This window comes from Lepidochelys olivacea (genome assembly GCF_965140295.1).
Source record: "Lepidochelys olivacea isolate rLepOli2 genome assembly, chromosome: 7".
Lineage (NCBI taxonomy): Eukaryota > Metazoa > Chordata > Testudines > Cheloniidae > Lepidochelys > Lepidochelys olivacea.
The window spans coordinates 24,057,199-24,072,160 of NC_140417.1; the positions used below are offsets into that span (position 1 = coordinate 24,057,199).

Below are 14,962 nucleotides of genomic sequence, written 5' to 3' on the forward strand. Positions count from 1 at the left end.
AATGGCATAACTTGTTCCATAAGGGAAACTAAGTCTAACTGTTGTAAATGATGCCTGAAGGGTACTTGCAGATGAACAGAAGGCATTTCCTTAACATGCCTGCAAGAAGTGTGTTTTGCTCTGTGGACCTCTGGACAACGTTCTCAAGGTAGCTTATAATCCATTTAAAAGTACTCTGTATGCACAGTGACTCAATAGGGTCAAGGAATGTTTGCCTGGCCAGAGATCTCTAATGCCTGAGTCATAACAGAATAAGCAAGGCTGTACCTAATGCTTAACTATGACATGCTATTCTGGGCTGCCAATTAACTGCATCCCTTACTGCATCAAATCATGTCATGTGGATCTGCTCATTCAGTTAGATTTCTTGTATTGGGCTCTCCACTTAATGGCATCAAAACTGGATTGATCATAATGGATACCACATCCTCCCCAAAACCTCTAAATGCATGGGTCAGACTAGCTGCTGTCTTCTTAACAAACAACCAGTTAATTAGTTCAATCACTAAATTTGCTTCATCTCTAAACCTTGTCTGGTTTAAGTCACACTAACCACCTAACATGGTTAAATTCTGCGGCAACAATGTGTGGTGGTAAAGGTTTGTCCTTTGACTGAACAGCTACCATCAAGTCTAGTTCTGATATCTAGTGTCAAATGAGCATCTGAACTTCAGATGTAATTTTTATTCACCAAAAGGTCACAATTTGCATTGGTTGGTATATGTTGAACCCATGGTGGACTTCACTTCCGACAGCACATTTCAGAATAGAAAAAGGCACTTCAGTTAACCCACCAAGTAGAAGTATTAAATTCCTGAGAAATTGCTTTCTTAGCTACCCAGTTAGCAGCAAAGTTATGCTGTTCTCTTGAAGTATTATAAATAGACCTCTTTCATGGGGGGAGGTGACCAGGCCTCTGGATATCTTGCCACTTCTAGGATGGAGTAGTGGGAAGTTGTCACATTTCAAGCTGAAAGAATGCTTCAGGACAATGGGTGTCTACTTAACTTAGATCTTTTATTCACAAAATCCATATGTACTCTTTCCACTTTAATTTCTCTTAAACTACTTTCCTTCATGCAGAATGTCATGACTGGTGAGTAATAGAAATCTCTTGAAGTGGATACCATCCTCTAAATGTTTAGCTCAACTTCTGAGAGGGAAAACAAAGACATTTCCCTACACTAGCCCTGGAGTGGAAGAGTTTCAGTATAAGCCTTGACTGCAAACATTTGCTTGTGAGGTTTTATTGGATCACTTACTGAAATACTAACTTCAAATAACCTGGCATAATTCCCAATTACTCTGCTACCAGGATATCTGCTGGGTCAAAGATCCCATAGTATTCCTCTACAAGAGCAGAGGTGTTCTGCTGGGCTGTTCTGGCCACATCAGCCAGGATGAATACCTGTACTGCTGTGCTTCCTAGCTAACAGCACTAATTAAATAGTGACTACCTATTACACTAGTTTCCTCTTAACTCTGTCCATTTTATTCAGAGGTATCAAAGAACACTTGTACTGTTCCATCTGCCCCACACATTATGATGGTCCTTTTTTCCTCTGCTGTTTAACACTTGCTCACCCACTATTTTGTGCATCCTAGCCACACACCTAGAACTTAAAATTTACCAGAAGATTCATAGTCAGATGGCTTAAATGCTCTTTGCCACCACTGAAGATATAGTTGGGGAGCAACTACCTTCCCTCTTTCTGTTGGCTGGCAGGGGGAGGTAAGGGTTCAAACTGCTCTGGTTCTCACCCTTGTATGATCATCTCTACTAGTAATGCCCAAGGCTATCTTTTCCACACTCTGCAGAAGGGACAAGCACTGTCCCACTTTCAACCTCAGAGCTTCCTAGCTATTGTCATGAATGTCCCTGCTACCCTGCCCTCCATTTTTGGGCTGTTCTTGGCAGTATTTTCAGTTTCTCCACACTTCTACTGCTTGGAGTGGAAAACTGACAAACTGGTAACTTTGCAGGTTGGCAACACTACAAGCAACAAAATCCCTGGGACTCTTTTCAGACCTTAAGACAACAGCAGTGCATTACTTACACAGGTCCCAATTGAAAGCTTAGACTTGGCTGGAGCTGATAGCTTTCCCAGGAGAGTGCTTATTCCTTGCCCTGAAGATGAACTTTTCAAGCTCCCTCATATTCTAGGGCTGAGGCTCTCAACCATTCCAGATTACTGGACCCCTTTCAGAAGTCTGTCTTACATACCCCAAGTTTCACCTCACTTAAACTAGTTGCTTATAAAAATATGAAAGTGTTACAGCACACTATTACTGAAAAATTGCTCTCATTTTTATCATAGAATCAACTTGAATATAAATATTGTGTGCAGCAGAATCAACAAAGTAATTGTATGAAATTTTAGTTTGCACTGACTTCACTAGTGCTTTTTAAGTAGCCTGTTCTAAAACTAGACAAATACCTAGATGAGTTGATGTACCATCTGGAAGACTTCTGCTTACCCCCGAGTGTATACATACCTCTTGGTGAGAACCACTGTTCTGGGGGAAACAGCCTCCTCACAGTAGTACAAGGCAGACTCATCAAACATCAGTGTGCACTACACCTGTTTGACAGTAGACTACTGTAAAGGTAACTGATTTGGATGTTTTGGGGCACTGCCATGTCTCAGCTTGTGCATCCATCCAGTTGATTATCAAGTAACTTAAGAGTGTTAAGTGAAAGTTAGAGAGGTTGTGAGCATCTCTAGGGCATCTTTTTAATTTGTAGAGATGCATGTTTAAACAGCTGGTCCTGTCCCTGAGGACTGGAAACAAAAGGGCATAGTCACAATGGTATCGTCTCATGCTGCCTCTTGACAATTGCAGAAGAATTTCTAATAAGTTGCACTTTAAATAAGCACTTATATTTCCTCTAATGACTATTACTACAGAATGGTATATACTGATTGGAGTTGGAAGAACACAACTTCCTAGGTAACTTCTGACTCTTCTTGGGAACTATCCAACAGTTTTAGCTATAAAGCTCATCTGGCTTTTCTGAAATCAGAACTGGTAAAGACACAGCTCTGCTCCTTGCCTGGCTAGTAGGTTTGAGCTATGGGGTTTTGTTTTTTGAAGAGGGAGCACTGGGAGACTGAGAATGTAGATGCCTGGATTATGCACATTTCAGTGTGGTTTTTAGATTTAGCCTCCAAGGCTGCTGGATCAACCTGTGCTCTTGGGAGGAGGGAGAACTTCCTAAGTCATGAATAAGGCAAAGGACTCTTGTTTAGAGAGTACCTAGTTTCCCTAGCAAAGATTAAGCCACCAGAAAGGAATGCTGCTGACTGGTTTAGTGACTGACAGGAGTTTTCAGATGGTCTCCAAGAATGGCTGGCTGGAGCCAGTGCAAGAAATGTGAATATGCTCTCCTACAAGATAGTAACACTATTAGACTTTCTTCTAATGAGTCATTTAGCTCTAATTCCTCACTAGGAGGGTCTACACATTTGGTATAAAACAATTGGTATTCAACTTTTCACAACTATCAAGCTAGAAATGTTATCTAGACTGGATAAATAGTCCAATTGCCCAATATAAGAATCTCTCTTCTTTGGCCTGCATAGCTATTCTGAAACTAACTTGCTTATCTGGCCAGCAGTCATCTTATAGAACAAGACTTGCAGACAAAGTTTTCAGGAAGCTGCTTTAGAATAGCAATTGATAGTTCTTCCATTTCTACTAGAAACATACAGCAGACTGTCTCTTGTATGCTCTAGTTCTCTAAAGGTAGACTTTAGAGACTTGTTTTACCAATCTTACATAGTGGTACACCTAATCTGAACTGGTTTAGGTTTAACAGGTTCCCTTTAGTAAAGGGACTAGTTCATACTATGCTTACCTTTGCTTTGACTAAACAAACACCAATTCATCTGATTTGGGTAACTGGCTGACCAACATGGAGCACAGGCTGAGATGATCTTCTGGAGAGGAAGAGAATCCCTAAGGATTTGCCACTATAGCTGAATTGGCACTCTCTCCTTGCACAGATGCAGCTTATGCTGGCTTTTAGTGGTGTAGATTATACCAGTTCCCCAAACAACAAAAGCTTCTACCAGCAAGAGTGCTTATGCTAGTATAACTGAGTCTCCATCAGGGCTCTTCCCAACATAGTTATATCTGTGGGGTGGCTCTTCACTAGTAAGTGCACTCTCCTTCTCTTCCCCCTCCCCACACCACACCTGCTAGACCAGCAAAACTAAGCCTAGACAAGGCCTAAACTAGAGCAAGTCTGCAAAACTACTCTCCAAATGAACATGCTCTTGACAATACCCTCAACCTTCCTGCATTTTTGAATACAAAAAACCTACTTGTCTTTGAGGCTATTTCTACACTGGCAATTGAACAACCTCTCCTCTTTAAGAGGTGCTAAACCTCTTCTCTTCCCCCACCCCAAAAGACATTTTGATAATGCACTGTTCACATTGGCACTTATCAGGAGCATGCTCCTACTGACAACACACCCTGCTTGTTGTGGGGGGGGTTGTTTGTCAGCTCTGGCAGGAGAGCTGGCAAACAGCAGCTACACTTCCTGACTTGTAGCAGCACAACCATGTCGCTAAAAGCTGTGTAGTGTAGACCTACCCAGTGGGAGAGACTGCACTGTTTTTTGGGTTTTGGTTGTCCTTGGGTGGAGGGGCACTTTGCTGCTTGAAGTGCTTTAACAAAAAAGCTTTGGTTCTGAGGCTCTCCATAGCTTTGAGTAGATTAATGATTGATGGTGAAAGTCTATTTGAATGCATGTTTCACTAAAGTGAAGGTAGTTTAAGAAGCTGCACCTTCACAGTCTGCCACAGATTTAAAAGATAACACAAATATCCTAAAGCCTATGTTAATACTAAAGGCACAATATCAAATTTAGCTTGGAATAGCCTTTGTAAAATCTCTCAAACGTTTTGGAAGAATGAATGTCCCATAGAAGGCTTTCCATAATAGCATAGTATGAGAATCTGCTTAAGCATGCAACTCCTTCCATATGAGGATGTCTTGCAATGGGACAAACTCAGTAAATTTGTGAAACCACAACTGGAGAAGAGAATTGAGGTTAATTGCCCAGTATTGTACAAGAAGTCTGTAGCAGAGCCAGTAAATAGAACTTGGTCCTATGCATTAATTCTACAACATTCCCTTGTAATAAAACAAACTAGCCCATACTTACCCAACACCACAGGATACAAGGGAGCATCCCTCATAGACCAAGGGTCTCTACTGACCTGCCCACAAACTGCTTAAGGCAGGGTGGCCAGCCTGAGAAGGAGCCAGGATTTACCAATGTACATTGCCAAAGAGCCACCATAATAAATCAGCAGCCCTGCTGATCAGCACCTCCCTGCTCCCTCCCCACACTTCCCAATCAGCTGTTGCATGGTGTGCAGGAGGCTCTTGGGGGAGGAGGGAGGGAACACCAGGCTCATGGGAAGGGGGGTAGGGCATGTAGCCAAGCCAGGGGTTGAGCAGTGAGCACCCCTCAGCACAATGGAAAGTTGGTGCCTAGACAAGGAGCTGCATATTAACTTCTGAACTATATGTGGATCTGGAGTCGCAGGTTAGCCACCTCTGGCTTAAGAGGCTTCACAAACTAGATTCAATCAGCCAGATGGCTTGTGAAAGGCAGCATGAGCTCAGTTTAGCCTACTGAAAAAAGGCTTTTGTAATTAGCTTGGAAAGTAGGGATAGTAGTTCTGGATCAATGGACACCGGCCTGGAAACAAAGGTTGCTGATAAGAGATCAGGGCAGCAGAAAAAGTTGCTCCCTAGACAGCAGGCTGTCTAACCTGAGGGCCTTGCTTTCAAGAGATCTAAGCTAGTCACACTTTCTCTGGGCTAAGCCAGAAGTCATCTTAAGTTTAAATTCAGATGTTTAAAGTGGAACTGAAACAAGGATTATTGTATTAACAGTCTCACAGGTATCCCCAAAGACAAGAGAACTTCCTCCTAAGGTGCAGAAGGGTGAAGTTTCTAGAAGCTATGCCTCTTCAGTCTTGGGCATAGACAGGTGTCTGTTCCAAGTGAATTGTATCCCCATTAGGCTGTGGCCCAAGCAAGGGGAGAAACAGACTGAGGAAGACAGCACAGTTGGGAGGGGCTGTCAAGATCATCTACACCAGTATTTAAAATCTCCTTTCATACACCATGGCAGCTCCACCAATCATTCTGTAGAAACTGCAAAGCAAATCTGGTGTAACCCAAATAAGGTAGAGCCACCTGTTACTGCCATGAACAATAAATGGAGCACAGGAATTTTGATGATCAAGGCAATAAAGCCACAGTTCTGTACCCTCATCGTGCTCTCCTGGCCTGCTTGTAGCAATCAAACACCAAACCTGGTCAAAGGCTGAAATTCAGTGCACCAGGCACTGACTACATCTGAGTTCAGATGGGTTTTGTATGGCTTAGCTATAGCTTTCTAAAGCTGTCAGTTCATGTTTATGAATAAAGGACCCAGCTGCTCAGGCACAAGTAGCAATGATGAGTGCAGTCTTCAAAGAATGGAGACTGGCTTAATGTCCTGATCAGAATATAGCAGGACTGTGTCCATGCACAGGGTACTCAGAACTGTCATTTTCTTAGAAAGATGAAGCACATCTTAATCTTTTTTTTTCTCCCACCAAGCAAGAGGGATTTGTCAGTTGTGAAACTCAGTGCTACAGATCTCAAAACTCACTGTTCCATATAGCTTGCTACCTTCCTGGGCACCAGAGCCATAATACTCAGCAGTTACTTCAGACTGGTGTAGATGAAGTTTGAATGGAAACATTCTAGAATATGCAACTAAACTTGATACCCTGTTGAGTCTAGCATTCTAGATGGTCAGTCCCTTAAAATGTCAATTTCAGTTTGGCAGTTGATATTAAAACACTTTGCATCAGAACTTCACATTGCCACTTTGAGCAATACAGCCTCCTGATCATTGAAATGCCAATCCTGACTAGTACTTAATTTCTGAAGGTGAGGTGTCAGCCTAGCAGTTCCTATGTTGTCCGAAGCAATTCATAACATCTTCAATAGCAGAACTGGAGGGCTCCTAATGGAGCAGTAAGTCAAGTCACTCTACAGCTAGAGTGTATACATAACTTTCTAAGTTACTGGGAGCTCTACAAACTAATACATTTGAAGTGGCAAAAGCTGCCTCTAAATGCCAGGAAAAAGTGTATTGGCAGTGATGCTGAACTTTCCAGTAGGAGTGAAACTAACTGTATAAATTTGTTTACTTGTAGAATTTACTTTCAATTTTTTGAAAACTCTTTACTTTTCCTAGAGAAGTGAGACTCAACAGTAATTGAGAGCACACCAGTAAGACTACTTTGTACATGAATCTTTACAGAGATTAAAGTGCCTTTAGAAACCAAAATTGGCTTTAGCCTAAACTGTGCCATACAGTTGGTTGTCTGCAAGCTGGTACTTCAGGGTACTGTCACCATTCTGAGGTGAAGAAAGTTGGGTGGACTATAAGGCTTGAAAAATCAAATTTAAAAATCAGTATCATGACTGAAAGTTCAGATTTCACATGGCTGCCAACTGCTGCAGTTTTCCAATGAAGGGAGGTGGAAGCTGGGATGCTGGCTTCCACCTCCCTGATGCGGCTGTTTTGGGGGGCACAGCAGCCAGCCCTATCCTTGGGGTGGAGCAATAATTAATCTCCAGGCTGACTTGTCTGACCTCGTTTGGGCAAGGGATCAAGTCCTAGCTCACTCAATGTTTAGCTCCAGCCCAGCGGCTGCTGTCAAGCCAGCAGGGGGTGGGGGGGGGGGGGCTGGGAATGGTGCCACGCAGCAGCACCCATGAGACCCAAAGACACCACAGGAGCTGAGCCTGAGCTCCATTGTTACTAGTCTGCGCAATAGCAAGCACCACTGCCATTTGTAACATAAGTAGGTGTCATGGGGGATGGCTCCTGGTCTTAACTCCTTGCCAGCTGTTGTAGCAGTGTCTTCCTGGGTGTGACCAGGGGTAGGGGCAGCAACTCCTAACAGTCACACTGTCAGGGCTACTGGACAGCGCTGTATAGTGAGGTACCCCCTGGCCTGCAGCCCCTTTCTCCCTCAGGATTGGACCAACCAAATCCATGACTGGCCCCCACCCCACAAGTAGCTGGGGCCTCATGGGGAGGTGGAAGCAGGAATGCCTGCTTGTCTCCTTGCTGGGCACGGAGGAAATGACAGTATTGGGCTAACATTTTCTTGCAGTCCATGAAATTGTTACTTACACAGGGCCTTGATTGTAAGGCACACAAGTCTGTTTGCATAGTGCTGCTGAGTGGTGTCAACAAGAGTAAACGTCTGTGTACCCCTCTCTTGCTAAGAGTATTAAGCAGTTGACTGCTGGTCAATGGCAAATGACATCAATGACTGCTCTTCAAACTCTTCTTCCAAATAAACTCTAAAAATCACTCCTGTCACTTGTGAGGAGTCCAAATCTCAGGTCCATCCCACATTTGTCTCTAATGAATTATACCATGACCTGTTCCCTACATTGAGAACTCTGATTAAGACTGGATCAGAATCTGCTGTGACACTTACTAGAATGATTGATTCAATGCAAGCAGTTAACCCCAACAGAGCATCCTTGCCCTGAAAAGGGCATAATTGGATGAGGGGGAAAGGAGCTCTAAAACTGGATGAAACATGAAGATGAGTAACTTTAAAGTTTAGCTTAAAGTACTCCTTTTTTTCCCTCTCTAGAAAACCTTTTGAGAAATGTATAGGCCTTGGCAGAATGCTGAAATGGTGAATTATGGGGTGCCCTCTGGCTTTGTGGGACCAATAAACATGTGATTGTTCTGCAGCAGTTAGACTTTCTATAAACACAAAGCAGTACTGAATCTGCTTAAACTGGTTTAACCCAGACTTCTTTATATTGTGCTAGGCCCTACTAAGCCTATAATCTAGATGAGAAAACAGGTGGATGTAGACAGATGGGGAGCACAAGGAACTGTGGTATACAGACAAGCTCAAAATGGCGACAGTGAGCATGCCCCCATCTGTGCTGTGCTGAGAGCAACATTAAAAATGCCATTAAGGCCCCTATACTAAATATATAGTACAATCCCATCGATACTGGGCAACCAAATGAACCAATGCTGGCCAACCAATGAGAGCAGTGGAGCTAGAGCAGTATCTAAACTTGGGTCCTCAAACTTCTTCTAGCCTAGTGAAGAGGACCTCAGAAGCAGAAATTCTATCAACTGTTCAGCTCAACAGTCAGTTCTCCAAGTACACTATAGTGTATTAAAAACATGATGCCACAGCTGACTCTTCTAAGAAGCTTACAGTGTGGGGGGGGGAGTCCCTTTCAGTAAATTGACCCTTAGCAACCATTTTTGCTAAAACTTTTTTAAACATATTTTAAATGAAATTGAAACATTCTTGCATGGTAGGATTTGGTTTTTAATTGCATTGGATTCTCATTGTGGGTGAGGGGATGGGTGTGTTTTGGTTTTTTGCAGAGCGGTTTGTAACCACTTTTCCTAGCCTTAGCATAGGCTGCTCCTATTGAGTTCCATTGCTCAGTGCCCCACACATCCTAGTGATCTAGACTACTAGTACTATTTCTATCAGGATGGTCAACTGGAAAGTTCACCATCTCAGTTCTCTTGCTATTGCGTGTGTCCTCTAACCTTACTCCAAACACCTAATACTTCCCTCTTTGCATGACTTACCTAGAAATAGAACTCTAATCTGTACTGTCTGTGGTCTCTCAAGGAGACTTGACAGGGACAAGAAGCCCCCCTCTAACTGGTGCCATTAGGCTACACTAGCTAAGCTCAGTACTACCAGGTGAGTCAGTTTGGGCCAACATGTCCAAAAGAAGCCAGACTGGATAGTCTTATAAAACATAGTGGGGGCTGTAGCTCAGGCTACTAGCAGAGGTGGGCAGATGGTCTATGCCTCACCATTTATACAAAGTTTATGGCAATCAAAGAGGCCTAAACCAATGAGCAACCACTAATTAGTAACTTGGTGGCCAAGTATTAATTGTACTCTAAAGCTCCAGAAGTCTCTGGTTGCATTTAAAACTTTCAGGGATATAGGATGTTTAAGCTTGGAGAGTTTCAATTCCAGGTTAACTACTTGACTTAGTTTGATAACAATGTGCAGTCATTTCCTCATCAGAATGATGAGAACTCTTCTCTTTCCTTTTTAGTTTGAAAGATGACTTCTAGGAAGAAAGTGTTACTGAAAGTCATTATCCTTGGAGACTCTGGGTAAGTGGAGGAGCCTTTATTAACTTAATGTAAACAACTTGTGTCCAGCTGAAGTGTCCCATAATGTGGCTTGCAAATGCTTGTCCTTCCCTAGGTTGGACCAGTGAAGTATTAGAGTGAGATGGAAATTTGAGTTGTGGAAAGCAGCTGACTACTATACTGCCTTTATGGCTTTAAGGACACTTGACAGCCCCTTGTTCCCAGTGTTTGTCCCCAATTCCATATTTAGAAATACTGGCAATCTACCGTATTGCCAAAGTTTCTATGGTGACTCAACTTGGTAAAAATCTTCTAAATCTGCATTTAGAAATTTGAAGTCTTATTCCTGGGAGTCTCCTAAAGCTTTTACCATCTCATTGGACAATGAGGAATTGGGTCCTAAAACAATTAATACTAAATATACTGTGCTAGCCACTCGCTTGTTATCTGGGAGTAATGAACAATACACAAGTGATACCTTGAGCAAAGATGTTAACTTCAGCTTCCTGTTAATCAGTGAAGCAGATGCTTCTTTGTTCTTGGATTTACTGCACAAACAGTAATTCAACCCTGAGTCTCATCAGATAAACAAATCTGTCATGCCACCACATACAGCAAGTTGCTGAACAGAGAGCACTTGGTAGCCTTGAGGGAGTGGTGGTAACCTCTAAGCTGGTATATCTAGCAGAATCTCCACTCCCAGGCTACTTCACTATGCAAAGTATGTTAAGGTCTTATGTCTCCACTGGACATGATGAAGTTATTTGGCTACTGTAGCAATACCATTCAAACTGCTTTGTTCATCATGTTAGATTCCATTAGCTGTTTTCACTTCATAACCTGAAGGGACTTGAGGTGTGAGAGCAGTATAGCTAATTTCTATTGAAAGCCAATCCCTGCCCCTTGTCTGAAGGCCTAAAATCATGTCTGGGGGGGTCCCTTTGTGCTGGGTACTATCTCAACATCCAGTGCACTCCTTTCTGAAGAATAGAATCTTCAAACTGGCACACCTTCCCAGGGCAGGGGAGAGGTACAACAAGCCTATGGGGGGTGGCTGCAGCATGGGGCTGTCTGGGCCAGGGCGGCAGAATCCACAGGAGTCTCCAGTGGACACGGATGGGACAACTGCCCTGCTCCAGTTGCAGTCTGCTAGATTTCATACATACACTCCCTGCTGCTGCCCTCACTTGGACACCTGTGGTCACAGCTCTGAATATTTCCATTCTGCTGCATGGGGCTAAAGAGCCCTGGTCTGCCCCAAGTGGTTCTTTGGGGATGGGCACCAGCCAAGTCCTGCTGCTGCTGCTCCAGGCATGAGCTACCACTCCCCAGTGTTTCTCTGTCCCTGGGAAAACTTTCCCTGTGAAGGGAGGGGATGATGCAGCAAAAGTTTAGCAGTGTCTGTCCTAAAGGAAAGAAAAGGAGTACTTGTGGCACCTTAGAGACTAACCAATTTATTTGAGCATGAGCTTTCGTGAGCTACAGCTCACTTTATCGGATGCATACCGTGGAAACTGCAGTAGACATATACACACAGACCATGAAACAATACCCCCTCCCACCCCACTGTCCTGCTGGTATTATTTCATGGTCTGTGTGTATATAATGTCTACTGCAGTTTCCACAGTGTGCATCTGATGAAGTGAGCTGTAGCTCACGAAAGCTCATGCTCAAATAAATTGGTTAGTCTCTAAGGTGCCACAAGTACTCCTTTTTCTTTTTGCAAAGACAGACTAACACGGCTGTTACTCTGAAACCTGTCCGAAAGGAACACTTCCAAAAGTGCTTGCAATTATTCCCTTTCCTCATCAGAACCAAATGGGCTGGTTGAGCTTACACAGCCTGAGAACATCTCTCTAGCTCAAGGAGCTTCATAGTCACTTCTCCCATCCACAATAATGCAAGTGTCTTCTAAATGTCCTGCTCACTGTGATCAGGCATTTGGTCAACATACTTCAGAGTGAAGGTCCTGGTGCCTTAATCCTGATATTAAATAAAGCAAAAACGCTTGGACTGAATCGCTTATGGGTATCAAAATGCTGTCTGCAGAAATTACTTCTTGATTAGTCTTGCCTCATTTTCTCTTCCTACAGGGTGGGGAAAACCTCACTCATGAACCAGTATGTGAACAAGAAATTCAGTAACCAATACAAAGCTACAATAGGAGCGGACTTCCTGACAAAGGAGGTGATGGTGGATGATAGATTAGTCACAATGCAGGTAAGGATAGCGACTGAGCTGCTAGCATCTCATCTCTTGTTTACTTGCCTATTTTAAGAGGCTTTCACAGCTCAGATGTAAAGTGCTCAGGAGTGGGCAGAAGTACACATTCATGCCAAATATAAGCAGCTGAGGTCCAGCATTTCTGTGCCCAACTTCACAGTAATTCCCTGCATGTTGGCTCAGGATTGAATTAACTGCAGGTGACCCTTAACCATAATCCTACAAATATCTATGCTGGCTCCTTGGATCTTTGCATTTCTTAGCTACTCTTCTCCCTTTGGCCATCAGTTTCTAACCACCTCAGATATTAAATGCAGCTCCTCAGTTGCGTTTAAGGGACAGAGGGAGAAGCCTTTCTCTACATCTTGTCCCTTGAGAAAGTACAAACCAGGGGAAGGCCTCAAGCTGAGGCCTTCACATGGTGGGGAGTTCTGAAGGCTGGCTACAGCCAGCCAAAACAGAAGGCTTAGTGGCCAAGCAGAGTACAAGGGTGGCATGAAGAAGGCACTATCCTGGGCTAAGATCCAAGAACTTTAGTTCAAGATACAGTTAGCCCTCTTAAATGGGAGGTATCCAACTTATCCAGTTATCAATTAATAAATCTTTCCCTCATGGGAGGGAGGAGAAGGCAGAGTACTTGTAGAGCCAGGCATGAAAGGCCCTTTGAAGGAATTACTCCTTTCTCTAGCAGACTGCAGATTAGTCACAAGTCTAACCTTCTGATTGTAAGGCCCTGTCTTCAGTGGCCTAGAAAGTAAATTGAGGAGACTTATTTACCAGCAGTTCAAGCCAAAATAGCTTCCCATCCTACATGGAGCAGTGTAAGCAGGACTATCTATGCAGCCTAATAACACCAGTGCTTAGTTGCTTTGGGTGTTCAAACACTGCTTTATTTGTGTCTGGGACACTTATAGAGCTGTTGGGTAGTATTACCACCAGGTCCTGGGCTGGAACACTATCCACTTGGTTCCTTAAACACACTAATACAAGGATGCCCCAAGAATAGGATAGCATGTCTAGCCTTCTAGTGTATGCAGACCCTTAATGTTCTAGGCTAGAACACTACTGTGGTCAGAGTGACTGGCCATGACATGTTTGCTTTTTTCATACACACAACCTAGGCCAGTGGTGCACAAACTTTTCCAGTCTTCCTTCTCCCCCTCCCCCTGTACCACCACCACCATTAACAGAATCTGTCTGTACCCCTCCTCCACTACTGCACAGCCAAGGCTTCCTCAGCAGCAGAGCTTGGGTTGAAGGCAGAGCTGGGGATGGGGGAGGAGCAAGACTGGAGGTGAAGCATGACTAGAAGCCTGGCACTCCCTCCCCACTCCCTGTGAAGGTTGGCCCAGGCCCTGCTTCCTGTCTTCCAAATGTTCCTCTGCACCTCCCTAAGGAGGCCTACCCCCACAGTTTGAGGATTATTGACCTGGGCCCCTGACAGGGGGTGGGGGCTAAGAGGGAGTGTGCAGTAGATTTTGAACCAATCGGGGTGATGGGTGGACTATCTTCTAGACTAGAACACAACTGGCTTAACTATTCCCATACCCACTGATCAGGAATATTGATATCTGGTAACAGAATTGCTAGGTCACTAGTCCAGTCTCTAATACTGGTAACTAAACTGGATCTTCTGTAGGAAGATTCAGTAAATCCCCCCCCACCCTTTTGCTGAGGGGAAGGCCTTCCCTAGTGTCAGCTAGTGATTGGCTTACACTCTGAAGCATGAAGACTTGTACCCCTCAACTTCCTATTCTGATGATTTTTATTGACTTTGGGTAAGCTTCTCCAATTCTAATCTCTTCTTCAGATCTAAAGAGCTATCAAAGGGAAATATCTACTGGAAACTCTAGTGTTCTGTTGAAATACTCCAGGGGGTAGCCCTCTAGTATGGCTGCTCTGCTGTGGACAACCTGGCCACCCAACTTCAAATGGGCTAAAGCACAGAACTGCCATCATGCTTGACTTTTCCCAACTTTGCTGCAGATTTTGCTCTGCTTCTTACACAAAAGGGAGTGGGGCAGGGAAGAGACTTCCCAGGACTCACTTTAACAAACTGCTGTTGAACTTCAGCTTGCAATTAAACTCAAACCAGCTGCAGACAGGAATTCTAAATGATCAGAACTTCCAGCTGTCTTGGGGAAACAAGAAATTGATTGAGTCTGACTGGAAATCACTCTGGGAGCAGGGGGGGAGGAATTGAATGGTAGGATATTAGTGCATAGAATTCCTGACCACATCACATTGGCTTGTAGGGAAACTACTAGCTTGTAGAGTTGTCTTAGCTTGTTTTTTGCTGGTTGCTTACCTATTGGTAGGGTTGAGGTACATGGTGAAACTTGTAAAAGATATACATGAACATATGAAAGCACTACTGCATTCTCAAACCTAACACATCTGTCTGAAAAGCCTCAGGGGAAACTTGTCTTCCAAATAGGATTCAATGTTGCTCAGATCTAGACTCACTGTGGCTGCCTACTCCTGTATCTCTTGTAACAGTGTGATACAGATGGCTTTTGAAAGCCAGGATATGTATAA

General features: G+C 43.7%; 1 protein-coding gene across 2 annotated transcripts in view; it reads left to right on the forward strand.

The window, feature by feature from the left end:
* The window catches only part of RAB7A (RAB7A, member RAS oncogene family), a 31,743-nt gene that overhangs the window by 13,045 nt on the left and 3,736 nt on the right, over positions 1-14,962 (forward strand). For both annotated transcript variants that reach the window (XM_084634434.1, XM_084634435.1), the window contains 2 exons: positions 10,162-10,222; positions 12,295-12,421. In XM_084634434.1, the coding sequence (XP_084490560.1) occupies positions 10,170-10,222; positions 12,295-12,421 (180 nt within the window). In that variant the 5' untranslated portion in view covers positions 10,162-10,169. The remainder of the gene's footprint in view (positions 1-10,161; positions 10,223-12,294; positions 12,422-14,962) is intronic.